Raw genomic sequence first — 25,393 nt, forward strand, 5'->3', positions numbered from 1 at the left:
AGGAGGGGATCATGAATCTGAGACCATCCTAGACTTTATAGTGAGGTATAGATCAGCCTGGCCTACACAGTGAAACCCTGCCTCAAAACACAATGATTCTAGAAGGGTGACTTCAAGGTACAGAGAGAGATAAAACTCAAAGGCAGTCAGGTACTATCATGGTGACCTTCACCTTGGACAACTGAATCTCTCCTAGAAACAGGTAGTCCCAGAACCTGGGCTCTTCCTCTGCAGACTGTCTGCTGTATTAAGCTGGGGTTGGGGAGGGAGATTTTGCTTCCCCACATTGTGTTCAAGGGGCAATAAAAGAAGACAGTATCACTCGGCATCGTGAATGTAGGCTGTGGGATCAGACATAAATTTGAATCCTGATCCATCACTCTGAATGAGTAATTTGCTTAATCTCTCTAAACTATAAGTAGAGATAATGGCTTTGTCTCAGCCATTTCCCATTTATAAAAACCACAGACTGGCTAATTTATAAAATGAATAAGATAGATAGATAGATAGATAGATAGATAGATAGATAGATAGATAGATAGATAGGTAGGTAGGTAGGTAGGTAGGTAGGTAGAAAGAAAGAAAGAAAGAAAGAAAGAAAGAAAGAAAGAAAGAAAGAAAGATAGATAGATAGATAGATAGAGGCTTACTCAGCTCATGAGCCTGGAGACTAGAAAGATCTGAGGACTGAATCTGGTAAGGACCTCTTACTGGTGAGTGCTCTCCCAAGGAGTCCCAAACTCATAAAGGATGAATCTAAGTGGTGGGGAGTGGGGTGAGACAAGACTGGTTTTTTATGAACAGATAGAGTCTTAAACCATTAGCCCAATCAATATGCTAATCCGTGGATGGATTCACTCATACAAGAGGTTGCCATCAAGACTTAGTCTTCTCTTAGAGATCTCATCACGGAGATTAATTTTCAACACAAGTTTTAGTGATGACATTCAGACCACAGAAGCCTGTGACCGACAGACTCACTGGGGTATTATGAGCACTTGCGTGCCTGCGTGTGTGAAATACGTCTGCAACACCATCTCCCTAGCACGTACTCCATAGCAAGCATTCCATATACATTAGCCATTATAGCAGTTGGAGTGGAAGATGGAAAGTGGAAATAACAGCAAATAGGAAAGTCAGTCTGTCACAGTCACTTGGGGATTCTGCTGAAGAACAAGTCCTGTCCCAAATGTTTCTGGTCAAAGTGTCTGGGACTCATGGACAATTAAACGACACCTTTCCATCTTGTTCAAGCCAGACTGCCCATCCATCTTCCATGTGAATGGTGGGAGAGAAAAACTAGATATGAAGAACAGTTTCAGTCCCCCACCACCAGCAGCATTATCTAGCTTTATGTCTTAAGGCACATTGTTAACATCTCTTGACCTCAGTTTCTTAGTAGCAAGGTTGGGGTAGTGATGAGTAATCCTTACCTGCGAAGACCTCAGCTCCACAATATATAGGACATTACATTATAGCCTGTCCAGACTCACACAAACACATGTTCTTTTCTGTCTGAGAACAAAAGGGGTGAGCTTGGGTTCCCAATGGTCTCTTTAGGACCCTGTGTGAGTCAAGGTACTTTGTTTCCCTTTCAGACTGACTGTCCTGACTTCCACACAGAAAAAATTATTAATGCAGCCCCGGGAGCCCAGGGTGGCACTGAAGTCAGCGTGGAAGTCTTCTTTGAGCCCAGCCATCTGGGTGAGACCAAAGGTATTCTGTGCCTGTCGTCAGTCATGGGTGGGGAATATATCATCCCACTCTTTGGAATTGCTCTGCCCCCCAAACCCCAAGGCCCCTTCCTGATCAAAGCCGGATACAACATCATCATCCCCTTCAAGAACGTCTTTTTGCATCCAACAAACTTCTCCTTCATTGTGGAGAACCCAGCCTTCACCATCCGGGCTGCAGATTCTGTGAGGCCCAAGAAGATGAACAACATCACAGTGTACTTTGAGGGAAACCCGTCGGGCAGTAAAACCCCGATCACCACCAAGCTGATTGTCACCTGCCCTCACTGTGAAGGCACGGAATCCGGAATCAAATGGGTTTACTATCTGAAGGGGATCACACCTTAAGTCACAACTGCATCGACTGGTGGCCATCCTCTCAGCATGTGAGCCATGCCTCCTGCTGTCCCAACAAAGAGTAGGGAAGAAAAAAAAAGGGAATTTTCCAGGGACTTTTCTTGTATGTATTTAACTATAGGAGACCTGATTTCTATATTATATTTTACAAATGCAGATGGGAAAGTTATGTTCCACATTAAAATGTATAGTGACATGAAACAGATCTACACATTCAGGCTAAATGAGTCACCGACAGTCTCCATAGCTGCACTCCCCACACCTAAGCACTCTGAAATGACCCCAGTTTGTAAGGAGACACGGGAACCCCACTCAGGATCTTCACATGGCACTTACAAGTGCAAGAAGCAGCTTAAATGTCTCTTCTTAAAATGTCATCGCCCCCAGATATGACTGTATTTTGGTGTGATGCCATTTTTGCTTTCTTATAAAATCCAAAGAAGTAGCGTCTTTGGGGGTGATGAACAGGTCACAGTAGGAGGACTTGGGGATTACTGCCCTCGCTGCACCTCTCTCAATGTTTCTCTTGTGTTGTGTACCATCAGCCTCCAACTCTCATATCTATTCCTGCAGGAGGTAAGACCTCATTAGAATTTGGATCCTGGAGAATGCTAATGGAGACACCCCCACCTCCTTCTCCCCTCCCCAGCTCTGAGTACAGCAGTCACCGGAGGACACTGGCTCTCTGCTCATCTGTACACATCCACCCACCTAATTCTCACCCAAAACCTGCCCTCCCCCCCCCCCAAATACTGATTGAATCGGGCTGGGGAGGAACATGGTCACCATATCTTCTTATACATATAAGCACATAAAATGCAGAGTGAGAACAGGGACCACACACAAACATGGTCATTTATGTGTATGACTTCATCTCAGTCAGGAATCCTATCCATGGTAAGGACCTCCTTCCAATTTTATATGTCTGAAACTGCCACTATGTCACATGCTCTTGAAGAGTAGCCCTCTGGTCATTCCTGTATGCCCCTGGGAAGCTCCACCCACACAGAGATGTAGAGCACCTGCCTCAGTTCAGAGGCCTAGTTCCACATCTACCTCTTTTCCCCAGGGCCCATAGTGTGCACTAATAGGACCACAGACCTATGGGGGCCATGTGTTAAATCGATATGATTAAACACTGGTCCTAGAGTAGATTTGGTTCTAGAGATGCTTAATTCTCACCAAGTGCCCCAGCTCCTCCAGCTTTTCTTCTTCCAGGCAGCCCCTGGAAGGTAATGAAGGAGGTATGAAGGCAGTTGGCCACTGGGAATGAAGTCTCTAAAGAAGTAGCTGTCCAAATGGTCCCTGAGCCATCCCCAGAAACAGCACCTGAGAAATTACTAAAGAGCCAAATTCTCACACTCCAGCAAAGACTTGTCAAGTTAGAAACTGGGATATAACCCAACCACGTGCCTTTTAATAAGCCCAGTACCACTGGGGTACTATGAGCACTTGCGTGCCTGCGTGTGTGAAATACGTCTGCAACGCCATCTCCTTAGCATGTACTCCATAGCAAGCATTCCATATACGTTAGCCATTATAGCAGTTGGAGTGGGAGATGGAAAATGGAAAAAACGGCAAATAGGAAAGTCAGTCTGCCACAGTCACTTGGGGATTCTGCTGAAGAACAAGTCCTGTCCCAAATGCTTCTGGTGAAAATGTCTGGGACTCATGGACAATTAAACAACACCTTTCCATCTTGTTCAAGCCAGACTGCCCATCCATCTTCCATGTGAATGGTGGGAGAGAATGGAGGGATAGTTTAGGGGTTCTCTCTGGTTGGTTGAGCCCTTTTGCTTCGGCCCTTTTGACACAAAATCTCAACACGTAGGTCAAGTCAGCTTTGACACCGTTGCTCTTGCTTCAGGCTCGTGAGTGATAGGATTACAGTGTGTGGTATCACAGTGACTTAAATGGTGGTGGTGCTGTGTGTGTGTGTGTGTGTGTGTGTGTGTGTGTGTGTGTGCATGCGCGTGAGGCGTGCATGGGGGTCAAAGGAGCATTTTAGTCCTTGCCTCCTACCTAAAGACAGGGTCTCTCTTGTTCACTTCCCCTTGTTCTAGGCCAGCTGGCCTGTGATACAGAGATTCTCCTGTAATAGCATCCCATCTCCCCGTGTGGGCATGCTGGGATTTCGTACACTGCTGTCTCCAGTTTTTAGTTAGGTTCTTATATTCAAACTTAGATTGCCAGACTTATGCAGCAAGTGGTTTGCCCACTGGGGCACCTCTCAAAGCCTTAAAGGCTGGAAAAAGAACGTCCACCTTTTGTACCCCCTCAAACCCTCAGCCAATACATGCTACATACAGCAAATGCCAAGCTAAGTTTTTCATACAATGCTTTTAAACTCAGACCTATAGTTCATAACTATTTCACTTCACAGTCAATAAAGATACTACTAATGAGGACCAGCAGGATGGCTCAGCAGGTGAATGCAGCTGCTGCCTCGCCTAACAACCTGAATTCAATCTCTAGGACCCACGTGGGAGAAGAGAATTGACTCTTGAAAGCTGTCCTTTAGCTTCCACACATGTACCATGGCATGCATGCCTGTAGACACATGTGCACATGTGATAGTCATAAAATAATTTTTAAAAGATAAAAATAATAGGTATAAATTATTAGATGACAGACGTTCCTTCCCCCCAGTGGTTGGGTTGAGCAAAAGCCACACTAACCAGAAGTGTGGGAAGATGTTAAAAGTCAGTGAGCGGCTGCTATGATTGGCAGATAAAAAGGATAGTCAGCAGCTCCCCAATCTTCATGTCAGACTCTCTGGGGAGGACTTGCAAAACCAGATTGCTGGGCTGTTTCTCTGAAACACCAGCTGAAAATTGCTTCGTCTTTGAAGAAACCCCCTTGAATTGGGGTGCAACCTCACCTAGGGCTTCTCGATTCATTGTGGCACGGCTTTCACATGCATTGGTATAACTGTTAACAGTTACTAGAGAACCATTCCAAAGTCTAAAATGACAAGCAGACAAAATAAATAGAGCTACAGGTTAAACCATCGCTATTAGAAAGCGGTGGACTTGCAGTCGTGCCAGGCATTTGAATTATGCTGTCGTCTGGAAGAGTCGGAGTAGGGTGTGCTGGCCAGCAGGGTCAGAGAAGAGGAAGGCAGACAGAGACTGTAAGAATGGCCCCAGGTCTTTAATCACAGTAACACTGCAAGTCCTGGTATGAATAAGTGACCTTAATTACTCTACATCGATAACATATCAGGGAAGTTTCTTTCTAGAAACTTCTGACCTAAAGGTAGGACAAAGCATGAGTTTGGCCTTTAAGGAGAAACTGGTTTCTTAGCAACCTGACTCAGAATGCAATTTCAGGAGAAAAGAGCTCCTGCTGGTTGGAAAAGGAAGAAAAAAAAAAAAAAAAAAAAAAAAAAAAAACCTGTGCAGCTTTAATTATTAAAGGCCTTATCATAGTGTGAATAGTGTGACCCTTTGGGGAATTCAGTTCATATTTATGAAGGAGCCGACCCCAAAAAGCAAGGAAGCAGATGAAATATTCTACTAGACGTGGATTTGCTTAACAAATGCACCCTGGAGAAAACAGAGCCAAACCACCCCTTGGTTTAATTTTGTCATTGCATGAACCATCACCCAATCCTGAATGCATAAACTTGCACAGCATTTTGGAATGCCCTTGACAAGTACTTGATTCAAGGTAAAGGGAGGAAACTAGTAAACAACACATTTTCTTAGGGCATAAATCTCTCTACATTGTGCTAAGCTTTTGTACCGGTTGGGAGTGGAGGGGCTCCTTCCTCTGTCCACTGAATTGTGTTGGAAAAACTTTCAAAATGTGTGAAACCCTATTGGTAAGAAAACACATTGTCTTGGATTCCTGCTGGTTAATTTCTCCATGACTTAGTGAATTGGGGGTTGGGCCCAGGATTTGTTTACTGTGGACACATAACATATGATTGCCAGCCTAGAAGCTTAAATCAACCCAAGTTTATTCTCTCTCAGTTGAGGTGAGTCAAGAGTCCACATGGACTGAGCTGGGGTCTCAGTCCAGAGAGCCACAAGGCTAAATCAAGGACCAGCCTCATCTTCGTGTAAAAACTGGAATGGGAAAAGATATGCCTCTAAGTTTCCCTTGTGTTGTCAAAATTCATTTCCTTGTGTCTTATGGCCGGAGGCATACTTTCATGGCAACTGATGGCAGGAGGCTGCTCAGGGCAACTAGAGACCACTGTCAACTACTATCACAGCATGATTCCTGTGGCCATTAGAAGAATCTTCAAGCCACTTTGAGGTCTCACCTGATTATATCAGCCCCGCCCACAATAATCTCCCCTCCCCTTTAATTCAGCACCAGTTACAGATCTTTATCACGCCTACAAAATCTCTTCTGCTCTCCAACACAATAATTCCAAAGTTTACTATATTTACTACAACTTTTCACATCCAAGGGCCTGTTACAGCCCCCACCCACTGTGTCTCTGAACTATGAGCTGAAGCAGATGTTCCACTTTCAAGATCATAGTAAGCTTTATGTGTGCGATTTTTGCTTGTTTAAAAAAAAAAAAAAAAAAAAAAGGAGTAGCATCTTGGGTCTAAAAACAAATGCAGTATTCCTTGGACTCAATGGTAGGCTAGCCCTCCTTGTCCCAAGTTCCTGACTCTGGAAGCCTTGAGGACTTCAGAAACACCTGCCTAATACCTGCATCTTTAGACACTCTGTAGCCATAACCCCCACCCTGTTTTTAATCACACAGATACAATATTTGTTCCACCATTTGATGTGACAATCCAAAGCAGCTGTTTTCCAGTGATTCCATATAGACCTGCACCTGCCCTCAGCAAATGTGGGGCTGTTGTCTGTAACCCAACCCACTGCTTACCAGAGCATGGACACACCCTCTGACTCCCACACAGTGGGCTGGCAGCCACTGCCAGTGTTGTGGAGCATCTTCTAGAGAAGACCACTCAGACATCAATTTAAGCCAAGTCTTCATTAGCTGGTCAGTGACTACACTGAGTGTTTGGGATCCCAGTATAGCCCTGAGCCCTTCTCAGAATGAACTTTCTAAGTACAAAACCACTTCAGTTAGCAAGACAGTTGGCCAGAAGCAGAACTACAAACGCCAAAAATAAGGTTGGTGCATTTAGAGACTTTTCCAGAACTGTGGACTGTGGTGGATTGGGTCTTGGTTTTTGTTTGTTTGTTTGCAGCTGGTGCTGTGTGCAGGCCGAGTCTTCTGGTATGAATGGACTCCCAGCATGGTGTCAGTTGTGCTAAGGTCTGGGGGTCTGTTACAGTTAGTACCTGCAACCTTGGGAGATAACACTTTTTCTGCTTTTATTGATTTTTTGTGTGAGTTTCACATACACCCCAGTCTTGCCCATCTCCCTGTCCCCTCATGTCTGCCCTTTGCCTTTGCAACCTCCTCCGCAAGATGAAAAACTCACAAACAACACCTCCCCCAAAAAAGCATGGAAAACATCTCATTGTGGAAACTGTGACATGCCACGGTGTGTACCACAGTATATGCCTCTGTCATACATCTTCATTGCAAATGTTCATTACAATGAGTCTGGTTCAAGATCTCTGGCTTCTGTGACACCATCAATAATGAATCTTATCTTAGTTGGGGTTTCTATTCCTGCACAAACATCATGACCAAGAAGCAAGTTGAGGAGGAAAGGGTTTCTTCAGCTTACACTTCCACATCACTGTTCATCACCAGAGGAAGTCAGGACTGAAACTCAGGCTGGTCAGGAAACAAGAGCTGATGCAGAGGCCATGGAGGGATGTTACTTACTGACTTGCTTCCCCTGACCTGTTCACTTGCTTTCTTATAGAACCCAAGACTCCCAGCCTAGGGATGGCACCACCAACAAGGGCCCTCCCCCTTTGATCAGTAATTGAGAAAATGCTTTATAGCTGGATCTCATGGAGGCATTTCCTCAAGTGAGGCTCCTTTCTCTGTGATAACTCCAGCTTGTATCAAGTTGACATACAGAACCAGCCAGTACAACAGATCCTCGTCAGGACTCCTCCCAGTCATGCTGTTGTTTCCTGTGTCGTGGAGATCCTGTAGCTTTAGAACAGCAGAGCCTCCCCTTTCATGCACGCCAACCATTTGTTGATGTAGACTTTGGGGTGGGCCATTCCTGAGCCCTGGATCTGGACCTCGGTGGTAGCAGAGCTGGCTAGCTCACCAACTCTCCCTTATCTGCACCAACAGGGCAAATTCCAGCACTGCTCTGGGTAGGCCAACCAAAACCACCATCCGCAGGAGGCAGGGTCAGTGCTCTTGCTCTCATGCCCTCAGGGCCGGGGCACCCACGTGCATGCCTCCAGTGCTGCCCAGTCAAGACACCAGGTCTCACCTGCCCTACTGCCACAGGTGATGAGTTGAGAGGGGCATTGCCCCCTGCACCCATGCCATGGCAAAGTGGTGGGGCCAGCTCTCCTGAATTCTCACGCTCAGGGCTGGCTTACCCACACCCTTTGACCAGGGCCAGCCCTACTGCGCTGCCTGGGTGAGGTATGGGGTGAGGTATGCTGCATCTGGGGAGGGATAGGGCCAGCTCACCTGCTTTCATGACCCCAGGGTCAGCTCTTCCGTTTGCTTCAGGTGGCAGAGGGGCAAGGTGGGGGAAGGCATCACCCTCCACCCACAGCCACCTCACAGAAGACTGGTAGTGAGGCCAGCTATCTGGCACTCTCGCCCTCTAGACTGGCTTTCCTGTGCCCCCAACGCCAGGATCGATTCTGCTGTGCTGTCCTGGCAAGACTTAGGACCTGCATGCTGCTCCTGGTGAGAGACAGGGCAGGCTCTCCTGAGCTCATGACCCTGTGGGAAGCATTCACAACTGCCAGAGGTAGTAATGTGGGGTGGGGGATGTCACCTCTGCATCCATGCCAAATCATGGCAGACAAGTTGGCAGGGCCAGCTCAGCCACACCCCTGCCATTAAGGCCTGGGTGAGGCACAGGACCTACTGTGCTGCCAGTGGTGAGAGATGGGGCCAGCTCTCCAGAGCACTACATCCAGTGAGGGGCAGGGCCAGTTCTGGACAGCCCCTGGACACCCAGGGGCTCCCCTGCAGGGAAAGGGTCCCCAACCAGACATCCCCATGTTCTCTAGCAGTAATTTGAGACACATATTGATACTGACCCCTGCCACTGTATAGCTATGTTTTCAAACATGACCCTCGGCAGCAGCCCAGGCTAGAACCTGGTGTCAGGGCTGGCCACTCACAGAGGGCTAGTCCCCTCTACCTTGGAGTCTCCAGTTCCATCTCTTGATAATGCTCAAGTTGCTCCACTTCTTGTCCTCTCCCATCTGAGCACCACATCCTCACACATTGTGGTGGCTCCAGCTGCAGACTGGTCACACAGCTGGTGGCCCCCCAGGTGACATCCTCCACCCACATGTGTGTTGTGTCAGTAAGCAGCTACCCACAGCCCGTCTGTGTCATGCATTGGAGGCAAGGTCTGTGGGTGGCATGGAGGTCCACAGGTCTCTGTCCTCTTCCTCCATGCTGCACTCCCTGGGCTTGATTTGACTCGATTTTCATGTGTCCAAGGCATAAAACAGCTTTGGGCACCAAACCAGGATCAAGCAAAGGACTGCCCTCTGCTCTGCCCCTGAACGATATAAGAACACCAACAAGATGTCTCTTTACCCGTTGCCAGGGGGCAACAGTACCACTTCTAAATGGCCAGATATTTTAATAGGTCTCAGGAAACATGGAACTATTTGAATCTTTCATTTTAGGGCACAAGCAAGGATGAAGTGAGAGTTTTATCATTTCTTTTAAAAGGAGATAGATTTGAGGGACCAGAGACCTGGCTTAGCCTGAAGGGTGTTAGCCACACAAGCCCAGAAGCCCAGGGTTGAAATTCCTTGTACCCATTTAAACACCTGGTAAAGCAGAGCTCATGGTCTCTGGTTCCAGCACTGGGAGGTGAGGGGGGTGGAGACAGGCCAGTCCTTGGGGCTCACTGGCCAGCTACCCTATCAAAACCATGAGTTTCCGGTTCAGTGAAAGACCCTATTACAAAAAAAGGTCAGGACTGGGCATGTAGTTCAGTTAGTTGACTAGCATGCACAAAGCCTCCTGTTCTGTCCTCAACTCCACATAAACCCAGAGTGGTGGCACACACCTGTAGTCCCAGCAAGAAGAAGGTGGAGGCCAGAGGAACATAATCTTTTAGTTATTATCTTATTAAGGTTTTTACTGCTATGATTAAAATACTAAAACCAAAAGTAACTTAGGATGGAAATGGTTTATTTCACCAGATAGGGGAATTCAAGGTAAGAATCTGGAAACAGGAGTTGATACAGAGCCCTTGGAGGAGTCCTGCTTACTGGCTTGCTCCTTAAAGCTTGCTCAGTTGCTTTCTTATAGAATCCAGGAACTTCTGCTCAGGTTGGCCCCACCCACAGTGGGCTGGACCCTCTCACATCAATCATTAAGAAAATGCCTTACAGATTAGCCCACAGACCAATCTTATGGAGGCATTTTCTCGATTGAGGCTTCCTCCTTCAGATGATTCTAGCTTGTGTCAAATTGACATAAAAATTAGCCAGGACTTTTAACATCATCTGCATAGAATTTGAGTATAGCTTACGGCGCGTAAGACCTTGTCTCAAGAAAGGACGAAAAAAGAAGAGCTATAGAGGACACCCGACCTCAGGTCTCCATACGTATGTACGCACACATCTGAGTAGCACACACATATTAAATACAATCTGGGGGTGTGGATCAGTTGGTAGACTTGGCCAGCAAGGAGGAGACCTCGCACCAGCTAAGATCAGCAGTAGTGATGCTTGCCTGTAACCCCTGCACTCAGCAGGTGAAGGAAGGAGAATCGGGAGTTCAAGGCTATCTTCAGCTATATAGAGTTCGAGGCCCTGGCTTTAAAATAATAACTGGACTAGAGAGATAGTTGAGTGGACAAAGGCGTCGGCCGCCAAACCTGGCGACTGGAACTCAATTCTGGGACTCCTCCCCCATATGGTGGGTGGAAGGGGAGATCCGACTCCCCCAAATTGTCATCATACCTCCAAAGTTTCATCATGGTGCATGCACACACAAAAAATATATATAAAATGTAAAATCAGACAAATGATTAGGATATGGTGAAAATGACGGACATACGCAAAAGTGACTGTTAAGTGACCAAAGAATTAATGCATAAATTAAACCTGAGTTAGGCTCCCTCTGTAAACTGTTTCATGAAGCCCGCTCTGCTCAAAGCTCTGGCAGTCTGAAAAGTCTCCCACCGTCTCCTCTTTACGCTCATCCAATAAAAAATAAATAAAAAAAAAAAATTACACTGAACAGAGCAGCAGGTGGAGAGGGGGTGGAGCCCTGACAAGCGTGGCCAATCGGCCGCACTAAGCATGTGAGGGCGTGGCCTCGGGGGGCGGAACCCTCGGTCGGCGGAAGGCGGAAGTGCCTGCGGCGTCACGTGACCCGATTAACATGGCCGCGGCCCAGTGAGCATTGCCGGTTCCTGGCGGGAGCTGGTCGCGTGAGCGGTGAGGCGGTCCGTGTTGCGAGTGGGAAAGCAGGGTCTGAGCAGGGGGACCCGAGGCGGCGCGCGGCGGCAGGACGAGGCAGGCAGGCTCTGGGCGGCGTAGCCCATGAGCAGGCTCCGGTGTCCGCGCGGAGCCCCACACTCCCCTTTCCCTGGCACTGCCGGAGCAGCCTCGGGCTAAGGTTTCTGGAGGCTCCCCGGCGCAGCGCGAGCTGCCACCATGAACCCGGAGAAGGATTTTGCGCCACTCACCCCCAACATCGTAAGAGCCCTGAATGATAAACTCTACGAAAAGCGGAAGGTAGCAGCGCTGGAGATCGAGAAGTAAGAGCTACTGGGACCCCGCCCTGGTTATGCAGCTTCTAGTGGTTCTGCTTGTCCCCTGGCGAGTGGTCTGTGTTGACCTCTCTGGTTTCAGCTCTTAGCACACTGCTTTAGAGCAGGAAATCCAAGGGTCCTATCTTTGCAAGTTCTTTTACCTCCTGGTGCTCCCAAAGAGCAGTGAAAATTAAATGACTTAAGGTATGTGCAGTACCTAGCACAGTGCTTGACACATTCAGTGTGGCCTCAGTCAAAACCAACTAGATAAGAGAGTGGGCTCTCTCAGGAGGTGGAGAATTTGCTTGTGATGTTCCGCCTGCTCTTTTCAGTTTCTGAAGAGACCATTAAGTGGCCAAGTGTAGAAATAGGTCAAAGCATGATCCGGTGCTCAGAAGATTGTCACGTCACCCTCTCTTGAAAGTGAAAATAGGGAGATTTGACCTTTCCTCTCTTCTGCAATATTATACGTGTGTGTAATGGTGTGCTGGTGTTTGCTTTGTTTCCAGGTGTTCGAAATAGGGAACGTCTAATTTGGTAATGTTTTGCTGAGTGTGAGAGCACGTGGTTTTTTCCCCAGCCAAATCTTAGTAACAGTCAGTTGAGTAGGTGGTTTCAGAAGAGTAGAAAGAAGCAGCCTGTGAAACTAGAAAAACATTAGGAGTTAAGATATCCAACATGGTAACAACGGACCATATGTATCTATTTAAATTTAAATTAGCCAGAGTAGTGACACAGACCTGTAATTCTGGCACTTGGAAGGCTCAGGCAGAAATATTGTACTGGTTTGAGATTTACATTGGTCACATAGCTAGACCCAGTCTCAAGAAACAAAATGATAAATAGTAAAAATTGTAAATTCAGCACATCAGTTTCACTACCCATATTCCAGCTGTTCAGTAGCCAACCACTTCAGCTACACAGTGCAAACTAGAAAACTTTTCAGTCATTGTGCAGTGGTCACTTGGACAGCTATGGGATGGTGCTCCTTCACTGACTAGGATACACTCTTTACTCAAGGTGTCTTAACCTCGGTGCTGTTGATACTTTGAGAAGCATAATTCTTGGTTGTGCTGGGCAGTTGTGTGCCTTGTGTGATTTTTTTTTTTCCAGCAGTACCTCTGCCCTTTACCCACTAGATGCCAGTAGTACTCCATCAGTTGTGACAACCCAAATTGTCTTCAGACATTGTTAAATGTCCCTTAAAAGATTCAAAGTCACACCAGTTGAGAACAGCTTCTTTGCCTTAGACTAATGGCTTTGGATTTAAGTAAGAAGACCCTCCCATTCATCTGCAGGACTCAACATGTCCACGCCAGCAGTTTCTTTCCTTAGCCACCTATTTTTTTTTTTAAAGCAACGTCTTTTTATATATATTTCTGCCTTGCATTGTAGTGTTTAGCACTATTCAGCATGACAACAGAATTGTCATGCTGAGTAGTGGGACCCAAAGGTGGTGTATAGGTATGATTATGTATCCATGAGTTCTGATGGTTTTGTGAAGTTGCACTGTATATTAGTCAGATTTTCATTGCTATCTTAACACTCAAGATTTAAATGGACAGGGTATTCTGTGGTCAGTTGGTCCTGTAGCTTTTGGGCCTGTGATGAAGCCCTTCAAGGGCACATACCAAAAAGCCTAATTCTAAAACTCTGTCATCTCCAAATGCGCCAGGCAGAAGGCTACACCTTGCACACATGCACCTTTGAGAAACAAGATTCAGACAGTTGCACACTGACACCAGTTTTTTTCCACCCTCTGAGCTTCACAGAAGTATCTGCTTTTATTCTTGCTTGAGTCCTCTGTTGAGGTGTTCACAGCATTGCTACCTCCAGGAAGGTCTATGTAAGTCTTCCCTGCAGGTGGTTCTGTAGGAGCTTTGTCATTAACAGGGTTTGTTTTGTATTAAATGTTGCCCTTGATTTGTAAAAGTTCAGAGAAAATTTCTAGAATGTTAAGGAATTATGACCTCCTTAAGAGAAAAAACATTTTATTTATCCTCTACACTTAACACAGTGAGTGCCTAGTAGCATTTGACACATGTGCACAGTATGAATAGCCTTACAGTTTTGATAAGGAAGTAACGTTGTAGCCTAAGAAACTTGCTACTCAGAAGTGACCTGTAGACAGCTGCTGAAAAGAGACTCTGGCTTCACTCTTGTGTGAATTAGATTCAGCCCTGGAACCAGATTCCTGCATGACTGTTGTACATGTTAAAGCTTAACAAGTGCTAACTTCAAAGACATGCATTCTGTTCTCTACATATAACATTACATATTTGCATGTATTCTTCATCAAACTAATCCTTGGCCAAATAGCCTAATAATCAATCCCTACAGATACCCCATCAAAGAAAAGTTAGAACACTGGCTCTTTGTTGCCTGTGGAGTATGACAGCTTGTGTGCTGCAGAAATGAACATGCTTGTCCTGTTTTTAGTTGAGTGACCCCTCCAAGGTACTTGTTTCTTAAGAGGCCACAGGAATATTGTGAAGAGCACTAAAGTCTGGTAGCTGGGATTCAGACTCCTCCTATTCACTAGTTAGGCGCACCTGAGCTAGCTAATTAACCTCAATGTCCTCATCCGAAAACTGATAATAGTACTCATTGGGGCATTTTCTTACTGGAGCTAATGTTGTAATGTGGTTAATGCAGTACTAGACACATTGCAACTGTTATGTAATGTGCAAACAGCTGTTACATAATTATTTTTAAACATTTATAATTGTTTTATATCAGTACTTCTCTTGTCACTTTTTGGTTGTCAAAATAATGGCCTCCTAAAGCTATCCTAATCCCTGGAACCTGTGAACATTTGAATTTAAGGTAGCAGGTATGTGCTTGAGGAGATGGCTCTGTGGGACTATTGGTTATTTTTCTGTTGCTGCAGTAAAACACCATGAGCCAAAATCAACTTATGGAGGAAAAGGGTTGTTTTGGTTTATGGTTTCAGAAGGAATCCCATAATGGCAGTGGATGCATGACAGCTCGCAGCTGGAGAGGAAGCCGAGAACTCATTTCTCTCCACTCACATAAGGCAGAAAAGCAAACTGTGAGTGGGGTAAGGCTGTGGATTCTCAGTGCTTTCCTCCAGTGACATGTTTCCTCCAGCAACACTCCCATCTCCTGAAGGTTCCATAGCTTCCCCCTAAATAGTGCCACCAACTGGCAACCAAATGTTTCAGATGTACGCGCTTATGGGGGATGTTTCTCATTCAAATACCACAGTAGGGAAAGTCCTTGCTACACCAGCCTGGGAGCCTGAATTTGGATCCCCAGCACTTATGTAAAACCTGGGCTTGGGAGTATACACCTAGAAATTCCAGTGCCTGGACTTACTCTAGCTGGAACAGTGAAGTTCAGGTTCAGTGAGAAACCTGTCTCAAAAAGTAAAGTTCTACTAACCTGTCCTGTGATGGAGACAGCGGTTGGCTTCTGGCCTCCATATGCACTCACATCAAGTATAGCTGTGCATGTCCCTACTATACGTCACAGAACCAAAGAGGGGAGAAAAGATAGCAATCAGAGTTGCTAATTGGGTGATTTTAAAATGGGGGGGGGGATTTGCCTAATTACCCAGGTGTACCTGATGAAACCCTAAGCATCCTTTAGTGTGAAAGAGGGAAGCAAGAAAAGTATCAGACTCCAGCAGCCATCATTAGCTTTGAAGTTCTAAGGAGTTAGTCAGAAAATGTGGGCATCATCTTAGAGGTGGCAAGAAGGTTTTCCTGCTCCTCAGGAAAATCAACCTTTCTAATGCTGTGACCCTCTAATACAGTACCTAATGTTGTAGCAACCCCCAGCCATTAAATTATTTCATTGCTACTTAATAACTAATTTTGCTACTGCTAAAAATCATAATGTAAATGTCTGATATGCAGGATATCTGATATGCAACCCCCCAAAAGCCTTTCAAATCACACTGCTGTACAGCCTCCAAAATATACAGCCACTTGCTCACACCCTGATTAATTCAGCAAGGCCCGTAAGTTGTGTCCTAAGCCTCTAAGTTGTGGTCATTTGTAACAGGAGCCAGTAGAAAACTGGTAAAACTATGGGAGGTACTAATGATAAACTCTGAGTAGTACAGTGTTTGTGTAGAAACTCTAGACCACTCTGTTGTTGTTCTATATCTGCCGCCCCTCTTAAGGCCTTGAGCACTGTGGAAGCAGGAACCCAGCTTCATACCATGTCTCTCAGCTGCCCAGTAGTTTGTCCCTGGCTTTCCCAAAGCAAGCAGAAAGCCCTCAGCCTCATGAACAGCTGAGCCCAGTTATTAGAGTGAGGTATGATTAGGGGCCCCTTTAAAGTACACCTCCAGTGAATAGGATTCAAATCTCAGAGACAGAACAGGAGACTGCTTTGTGGTTTTCAAGGAGGCAGGCGTCTTAGGCTTCCTTAGTTCTAGCTGGAACTACCCATTGGGTGGAGGGAAGCTGAGGGGTGTTAAGCTTTTCTCAACCCCTGTTAAGTGCACAGTCTGCTCTGCTACTGTAACAAAATACCACAGGCTGATGGCTTCAGTAACAGCCATTAATTGCTCACAGTTCTAGGAGCCTGGACTTTTCTTCACATACTTGTGTTTTGCCTGTGGTTAATACCTCATCATGTGAAGCTGGAGCATAAAGGGTACTTAGTCACTGTGATTATCAGTGATACCTGAGACCACACATATGTAAAGTTCCATCTGCCCCACCAGCTGGGTAGAAGTGGGATACAGAGGGATGGAGAGAAGCATCCATGTGCTTAGCCATTGTTTACCCATCCCACCTCCCACTGCTCTGTGAGCCAGATAATACTAACCCATTTCACAGAAGAGGAAGTGGAGATCTCTTATTAAATCATCTTTCTAAGATTTACAGGTAGAACCTGGGTTTGTTTACCTGCCCTAAAGGGCATCCCCACTAGCTGAATATGTTAAACCCTATCTCCAGACAAGAAATACCACTCCTGTTAGTGGATTTTCCCACCCAAGTGGGGGGAATGCTTATAATGAATTTCATCCTTGGACATCTCTGTAGTGACATTAGTTGCTGATTTCAGTTCTCCAAAGACCATCTGCTCAAATGGTAGCCAGTACTGCATTTGGTATTCCTGAGGGAAGTAAGATGCTTTATAGTTATTGTAGGTCCTCAGATGCTAAATGTCCAAGGAAAGGCATGCATGACTCTAATAGCACACATTGAATGCCTGCTGGGCACTGAACCTGAAGAACTTTCCTGCCACTGCCTCTGTCAGCATGGTGCCACAGTTTCATAAAGATGAAGGCACTCAAGATTTTAGAATGGGTTGTTGTGTGTGTTTTGAGGAGTTGTTGAGAAAGGTTTTCACATAGCCCAGGCTGGCCTCAAACTCCTGATGTAGCCAGAGATGACCTTGAACTTCTGTCTCATCTAAGTGCTGAGATTACAAGCCTGTGTCTCCACGCCTGACCTGTATAGGTCTATTTGGAGATAGAGTCCAGAGCTTTGTGTATACTAGGACAGCATTCCACCAGCTGAGGTAACCTCTGCAGCCCCTATTTATTTTTTGAGACAGGGTCTCATGTAACCCATGCTGACCTTAAGTTCCCTATGCAACAGATGATGACCCTGTGAAGTACAGATCCTCCTGCCTCCTTCTCTGGAATACTGGAATTACAGGCTTGCACTATCACCACTTCTGATTTTATGCATGTTGAGAATTAAAATCAGAGCCTCGTGCATGCTAGGTAATCACTCTACCAACTACACTACATCTCCAGTCCCCACTTTGGGTTTTGTGGCCTCTCAATTTCAAAGGATACAATGACCAGTATCAATGAAAAGATTGGTGGGATGCTGGTCTGTTCTCTACTGGAGAGGCAAATATAGGAGAGAGGTACAGAGGGCACTATAGTTGTCAGAGTGGGTCAGGCCAGCTCTGTATAGGGAAGCCTGCTGTGTCCTGCTGCTGCTGGCTGGGGGGCTTCTCTTGTGTTCCTGAGCTTAGCTTTTGCTACCAGCCATACAGCTGTAGCAAGTGCAATCTTACCTGCACTTGGGATTCTAAAAGCCTGTCGATGTGGTGCCCATGAAGAACCCTGGCAACATTAGGGACCAGAGCTCTGAATGCTATTTGCATAGTTCTAGTTCCTGGGCATTTCCTAGAGTGGTTTGAGGCAATTTGTGGGGTTTGGGCTCAGCTCTGCTGTTTATCAGCTGTAAGATCCACAGCAGATTGCTTAGACCTGGGGTCAGAGGCTGGTGGTTACTACGTTCTGCCTACAGACTCTTTTGGCCTGAATCTCAGAACAAGTTTACAGTGAAATTTGGGTTTCTGTGGAGTTATAGCTGGGGGTGCCACATTCCTGTTCAACAAGAGCCAGCCCCCATCCTTCTGGCATGCTCAACAAGGCTTCTCACACCAGGACCTCCATTGATTTTGTTTGACTCCCCTGCCTACCCACTATGAAGATTGCTTTTTGTTTTGGTTTTGGTTTTTGAGTGTAGCCCTGGCATTCTGGAACTCGTTCTGTAGATCAGGCTGACCTCAAACTTAGAGATCTGCCTGCCTCTGCCTCTGCCTCTCCAGTGCTGGGATTAAAAGTGTGCAATATTGCCACCAGCAAAGATTGCATTTGTGACTTCTGGTTGAATGTCTCTGTGCCCTGGCTTACTGATTTTTTTTTTTTAATGTACCTTAAAAACATTGTGCTGGGTGAGAGAACCAGGCAGCCACAAAAGGCCAGAAGCACTGTATCTATAGTGACAGCAGATGTGGTTGCCAGAGGTTGAGAGGAAAAAGCTAGAGGAGCTGGAGTGACAGCTCAGGGGCACAGGGTTTCCTTAGAGCTTATGGAAATAGATGCCTCAAGTGATAACAGCTCTACAAGTCTGCATGTGACAAAAACCAGTGGGCTATATACTTATAAGTAATGACTGATGGCTTGTAGGTTATATCCCATCTTGTAAAGCAAGAAGATAGATGATGCATCGTTATGGGCAGGGGTGGGGGAATTATTAATGGTCACAGTTGTCACCTACAGTCACAATCCTCTTTTCTCCTGACCATAACCAGTGAGTATTCGGTGTGGTTTGGGGTTGGTGAGCGATATCAGATGTTTTTGTTCATCATGTGTATGAGTGTTTTCCCTGCATGTCTGCACCATGTGTGTAGTGCCCATGGAGGTCATAAGACAGTTGTGAGCTGCCATTTGAGTGCTGGGAATTGAACCCATGTCTTCTAGAAGAGCAGCAAGTGGTCTTAGCTGCTGAGCCATCTCTCCAGCCTTTAGGGGTTTTTTTAATACAATATTTTTATTCCTTGATAATTCCCAGAATGTATACCTTGTATTTTATATACTCACCTCCAACTTTGTCCCCTAACTCTGTATGTGTTTTGTGAGTTAAATCTCAGGCTTTGCTTGTCAGAAGATAGTTGGCCTGTCCTCAGAGGCATATGCTCATTTCCATTCATGATGTGTGAGCAAATGGAAACCAACTTACTCTGGCATTCGGTAAAGCAGATGGAGGCATACTTACCCACATTCTCCTTGGGACATTGCTGCCTGGATGTGCCATCAGAATTCGTATGTCAGTCACTTGGAGAGCTGAGATGGATAATTGTATTTGCAAGGGGAGAAAAAAAAATAAAAAGGCAGCTCCAGGTATAGGCTGTAAGCTTCACAACAAAGGCATGCATGTTAGCTCTGGCTTACCTTTATCCTCCTTGCAACCAGTGAGACAGGCTACTCAGTCAGTGGTGTTAAATGAGCATTGTCTTGAGTGGTGTGTGTAGAGCACTTTATCTCCTGGTTCTGACTTGAGCAGAATGATATGTGATACACCTTGCAGTGTGATATGTGATACACCTTATCTAATTCTCTTTTTAAAAGTGAAATTCTTATGATTATTTCACAGAGCTGTGTGGCTTTGTGTTGCTTAGTTTTTTCAGCTATAAACTAGATCAAAGAGTAAGTGCCAGACTAGGTAGCAGGTTTTAGGTTTAAGTTTGATTACCCATTGTCTTAGGGTTAGCATTGCTGTGGTGAAACACCATGACCAAAAGGACTTGGGGAGGAAAGCCTTTATTTGGCTTAGCTTTCATATCACTGGTCATTGTCAAAGGAAGTCAGGACAGGAACTCAAACAGGGCAGAAACCTGGAGCTGACTCACAGGCCATGAAGGGGTGTTGCTTACAGGCTTGCTCCTCATGGTTTGTTCAGCCTGCCTTGTTGTAGTACCCAGGACCAACAGTGTCCCCACCCACAATGGGCTGGTCCCTTACTGCCTGATCATCTGGAGGTATTTTCACAACTAAGGCTCCCTCCTCTCAGGTGACTCTAGCTTGTGTCGAGTTGATATAAAACTAGCCAAACCAGCCAGTATATTGATTTCCTGGTGGGCAGTGAGTGCCCAGGCGTTACTTATTCTTTATCTCTATAGTAGAGGGCAGCTCTCCAGGCTCATCTCAGAATATCTGGAGGATGTGCCTTGTCTGCACTCGCTTTGTATATGAAGGAGAGATGTCTGAGCACTAAGGTGTGTGGGGGCGGGGGGTCGGGATGCCCTACAGAAAGGGCTGCTTGTCACCTGAGGGCCTGAATCTCCACAAGAATAGAAGGCCTAAGAAGAGAGGAGGAAGAAACTGATATAGTTTAAAGGACATAATACTTTGTTCATGTGAAGGGTTCAAACCTATGATCCTGAGAAATGGACTTACTCTCCCTAAAGTTGTTCATATCTAGAAGTTGAGGATGATGATAGCTACAGTAACTGACCTGTGAAGTCTGCAGCACAGCAAGAGTGTTTGCTGACTCACCAGGCTGGGGGTCTCAGTGCAGGCTGTGACTGTGTAGCACAGAGTGTGGCTCCAGGTTTTCTCTTGGCTGATAGCAATCCAAAAGTATCCTATGGAGCTGTAGTTCCCTCTACCAAGGGAGCAGTCAGTGTAGCAGTCTCTTTGATGTCATGGGCAGTTGTTAAACTTGGTGCTGGCCCACCCTGGGACTTGTGTCTTTTGGGTGTCTACCAGCCTTCTATACCTCCAACCAATTGCAAGCAGAGGCTCTAAGAAGCCACTGAAGGACATGGTGCTACTAAGGAATCAGTTCATTGAACTGTTTATGTTTTTTGTTTTCCAATACTTTGTGGGAAAACCAGGCAGTAGCAGTATCTTTGGCGTATAGAACCATAAATCCTGAGGCCTTTGTGTCATTGAAGGACCCCAGGGATTCGAGATCAAGAGTTTCTAGACCAGATATTAACTTCAAAAACATGTTCAGCCAAAGACCTCCCACCTCTGTCTCCCAAGCAGTAGATGAAAGCCGAGCCAGCCTAGCATCTTTGAAGAAGACTAGGCCAGAGCTGGGGTACCTGCTGTTGAACTTCACTTACTCTGCTCTGCTTGTGGTTGCTTTTCTTCTCTGCACTGTCCCTGTGAAGTCACGAGACCAAGGCACTAGCTGGCTGAGGGCACAGTTTTAGAGTGCAGCTGACCCTCAGCAGGAGCACTTAAAGACACATTCGTGTGTGTGTGTGTGTGTGTGTGTGTGTGTGTGTGTGTGTGTTTAGTCACTAGCCATGGGGTGAACTGGGCTCTTCTCTGTGTATTTTGAGATTGCAGGAAAGGTGCCGTTTACTTGTTCTAACTTGTGATAAGATTAAGAGAGCACCATCAGAAGTTGCATCCATTAACCTCACAGGTCATGTTTTCCCATGCAAGCAACATGGCAGCACAAGGCTTCACCTGAGTTTGCCCCACAGCTGTGCCCCTGTCAGCTCTGCCAGCCTTTGCAGACTGACTCCACTGGCAGGTGTTTACTGATTGGCCAGCTACTGGATGCATAACACTAGGCTGGAGACAGCTGGTCCTAGAGCTGCAAAGGGGACAGTGCTCAAGGCCCTGATCAAGCTTCATGGAGGTAAAAGGTGGTGGCACCAATAGATACATTCCTGGATGCTAAATGCTTCTGGGTGCCGAGGAGGAATAATACCTCAGATGATGAAAGTGCAGGAAGCCGAGGAGGTTACAGAGTCAGGACATGTAAGGACAGGCCCAAATGTGAGAGGAACAGACCCCCTAGGAAGCTGGAGCTGGTGGAAGAGGGAGGTGGGGAGTGGGCAGGCTAGAAGGTCATGTGGCCTATTTTGACTGCTATGGGTGGCCTTGATTCATGAAACAGGATTGGCCCCAAGGCTGCCCCTGTGCTGTCTGAGCTCATAATACTGATGAGGTTTCCCTTCCAGGGGGCGCTATTGCTTTCGACACTTTTCCCAGAAGATACAGAAACTTACACTTAATGTAATTGGCCCTGTGGCCATGGGACTTTAATGGCCTTTGTAGTGGCTTGGGGTGAGCTAATTAAGCCCTGGTAAGTTTCTCAGTTGGTAGGAAAAAGGTGCCACTGAGCTCGTGAATGTCCCCACTGTCCATCATCTTTAAAATCTCCTATTGTTACTGAAAATGGTGGCTCCAGTACCAAGGCCACATTCCTCTCCTCCCACCCCGCATAGATCTTTGTGGGATCCTGCACTGTCTTCAGAGCTTCCTCACTGCCTCTCAGATTGCTAGCCCCCACAACTACAGATCACTCCTCAGGTTCCCCTCCATCCCCTTGCTGGCCACTTCCCATGGCTCCTCATGGCCAGCAGAGGGAGATGGGGTTGCTTTGCCAAGCCTTCAGGGCCTTCCACTGATTGCACCTTTCCAAACCTATTATTTCTCCTTCACCTTGGCCTTGCTTCTGCTAAGCCAAATGTTTGCCTACATTGCCTTAGCCCAAATGAACTCATGCTTCAGAACCCTCTCCCAGGCCTACTCATGTAAGACCACAACACATCTCGCCTGTTAGACACTAGCTTTCTTGCCTTCCTCACTTCACTGTCTACTCTTGATGGGTTTTGTACTGTCATCTCCACCCACCCCAGCATGGCATCCTCCAGAGGCAGGGAATGAGTCTGTACAGGGCTGTCATCTGGGAGGAGTGCTCCCCAGATGCTCCATGAATGTCCAGGAATCTGCAAGACAGGAGAGGAGTATGTCTCAGGGATGACTGGGAGGGAGGCTCGCTCTCCTCTTGGGTCCTGACCTAGCCTGGAGGGTATACATTCCAGGTGCTGCTGCGCTTCCTACCGACAAAAGCAGAACTTAGCTTCTGGGCAGAAATGGGAGGCACAGTTAGTTACTCAATCTCAGTGAGTGTGGTATAGCCCCATGTTCTTGACGAACAGATTCTGGATCTTTGTGGAATTTAGGAAATGCTTTTTCCATGAGAGACATTTAAAAACAGGCCAAAAACAAGTCATTTCCAGTTTGTTTGGTTTTTTTACTATACTCACAATTTTTTTAGGCAGTGTGAAATTTTTATTTCTTAGAATTTAAAAGATTGCTACTGCATTGGCCGGGAATCGAACCCGGGCCTCCCGCGTGGCAGGCGAGAATTCTACCACTGAACCACCAATGCTCCAGCTGTGAGCAGCTGTGTGGCACCTCCCTATATAACCTCATCCTTGGGCCTCCTTGTGTATATGTTGAGTCACAGCCCAGTTTATAATACTGCCACATCAGCTTAGCTTCAAGAAAAGCAGCTAGCTCCAGAGTCAGGAGGAAGTGAGGGGCGTGGGTTTGTGTGCATGTGAAGTAGATTTGCCTTTGGGCTTTGAGACAGAAAAGAGAGCTCCACTCCCTCCTCCTCGGTAAGTGGCAAAACACACAGAGACTATGGGCGAGCCTCTCCGCTGCTGTTGAACTAGTGTGCTGCTCTCAGTTTTCACACTGCTTCCTGCTGGCCACTGGCCCAGACCAGGGGCAGCACTGTGTGGAGTTCTTTCAGGTAGAGGCGAGGAAGCCAGATTCCTGCAGCCAGTCACACTTGTCAAAGAGCCCAGAAACTCCCTATGGACTCTTGAGCAGAAATCTAGTCTTTGGGCTGCTTCAGGTCTTGTGTGGTTAATGGGCCTGACTCCTCTGGCAGAATTTTTGTTAGAAAACTGACCAGAAAGGGATACACACACACACACACCACAAACAAATTAACACAAACAAAATATAAAATATATAAATACAAAAGAAATGCTCTGCATTGGCCGGGAATCGAACCCGGGCCTCCCGCGTGGCAGGCGAGAATTCTACCACTGAACCACCAATGCTCCAGCTGTTTGGTGTGGTGTCTGTACAGCTCTTCTCAGGGCTGTCTCGTTGAAGAAACACTGGGCTTCACCTGGCTGGTTTGTCCTGTTTGAGAAACCACACCAGATTAGTCATCTGTTCTCTTCTTACAAGCTTCTGGAGTCAGGACCTATGATCTGATAACTCCTCCCACCTAAAAGCCTTGAATCATTTGTAACCCTGTAATGATGTCCTTTCCTTCCGTACATGATCCTGCCTTTCCATCTCATTTTAGTAGGCAAAATGGAGTAATACACCTCCCTTCCTTTACCTAGGAAATGCCTGTTAATGTTTTTAAAATAATATCTCAGATGGGACTGCCCTGTCAGTCTCCGGGATGTAGACAGCATATTCTGCTTCTTTGACAGCACTACTCTATTTTGCTACAATTTTCTGCCGTTTGATTTTGCCGTGTGTCCCAGCACAGATACAGAGGAGTCCTTAGATCTGAGTAAGTGTTTGATAAAGATGGGTATTAGATGCCCAGATATGAGCTGGCCCTACTATTCCACACTGCATTATATACAAAGGGAAACTAAACACTGTGTGGGGGAATGTTTATGACCTAGCCAGCAGCAGAACTGAGACCCTATCCTCGGAGGCTGACCCACAGTCTTCTTTTGAAAAGATCATCTCTGCTCCTTACCCCAGGCCCTGCCCTGGAGCCCAGACAGCAGAAGTAGCCTGGTTTTATGTGTCCCATGTTTCTCTTTCCTCATTCTCCAGGCTGGTGCGGGACTTCGTGGCTCAAAACAACACCATACAAATCAAGCATGTGATCCAGACCCTGTCTCAGGAGTTTGCCCTGTCCCAGCACCCCCACAGCCGGAAAGGGGGCCTCATTGGCCTGGCAGCCTGCTCTATCGCCCTAGGCAAGGTACGTACGTACGTCATCTGAGGGACAAACATGCCAGAAATGGACTTTATTGTGATTGAGGTGTCCAAATGCCTTACTACCTGAGCCCCAGCAGGACCATCACAGACTTGTATTTTATCAAGACTTCTGCATTTAAGACTACTAGCAAATAACACTGTGTGGCCTTGCAACCATGTTCTATAGTGTGGCCCCACTTCTGAGTGGTTTTAACTCAGCCTTCACACAGTCTGATCATCTCTGAGGGAGGGGAGTCCCTTCTGACTACTCCTCCGATTGCTCATTACAGGACTCGGGGCTCTACCTGAAGGAGCTGATAGAACCAGTGCTGACCTGTTTTAATGATGCAGACAGCAGGCTGCGCTACTATGCTTGTGAGGCCCTCTACAATATCGTCAAAGTGGCCCGAGGTGCCGTGCTGCCGCATTTCAATGTTCTCTTTGATGGACTGAGTAAGGTAACTTCTGATTCA

General features: G+C 46.4%; 2 protein-coding genes across 2 annotated transcripts in view; both read left to right on the top strand.

Annotated features, from left to right (window-relative positions):
- The window catches only part of HYDIN (HYDIN axonemal central pair apparatus protein), a gene marked incomplete at both ends in the record, with an annotated part of 333,158 nt that extends 331,077 nt beyond the window's left edge, over positions 1 to 2,081 (top strand). Inside the window, 1 exon segment of the mRNA XM_080936961.1 lies at positions 1,599 to 2,081. Within this exon segment, the coding sequence (XP_080793087.1) occupies positions 1,599 to 2,081 (483 nt within the window).
- Positions 2,082 to 11,553: 9,472 nt separating this feature from the next.
- Positions 11,554 to 25,393, top strand: part of VAC14 (VAC14 component of PIKFYVE complex) — a 96,144-nt gene continuing 82,304 nt past the window's right edge. The window contains exons 1-3 of the mRNA XM_080936623.1: positions 11,554 to 11,923; positions 24,774 to 24,924; positions 25,211 to 25,378. Coding sequence (XP_080792749.1) covers positions 11,820 to 11,923; positions 24,774 to 24,924; positions 25,211 to 25,378 — 423 coding nt within the window. The 5' untranslated portion in view covers positions 11,554 to 11,819. The remainder of the gene's footprint in view (positions 11,924 to 24,773; positions 24,925 to 25,210; positions 25,379 to 25,393) is intronic.

This window comes from Micromys minutus (genome assembly GCF_963924665.1).
Source record: "Micromys minutus genome assembly, chromosome: 24".
Lineage (NCBI taxonomy): Eukaryota > Metazoa > Chordata > Mammalia > Rodentia > Muridae > Micromys > Micromys minutus.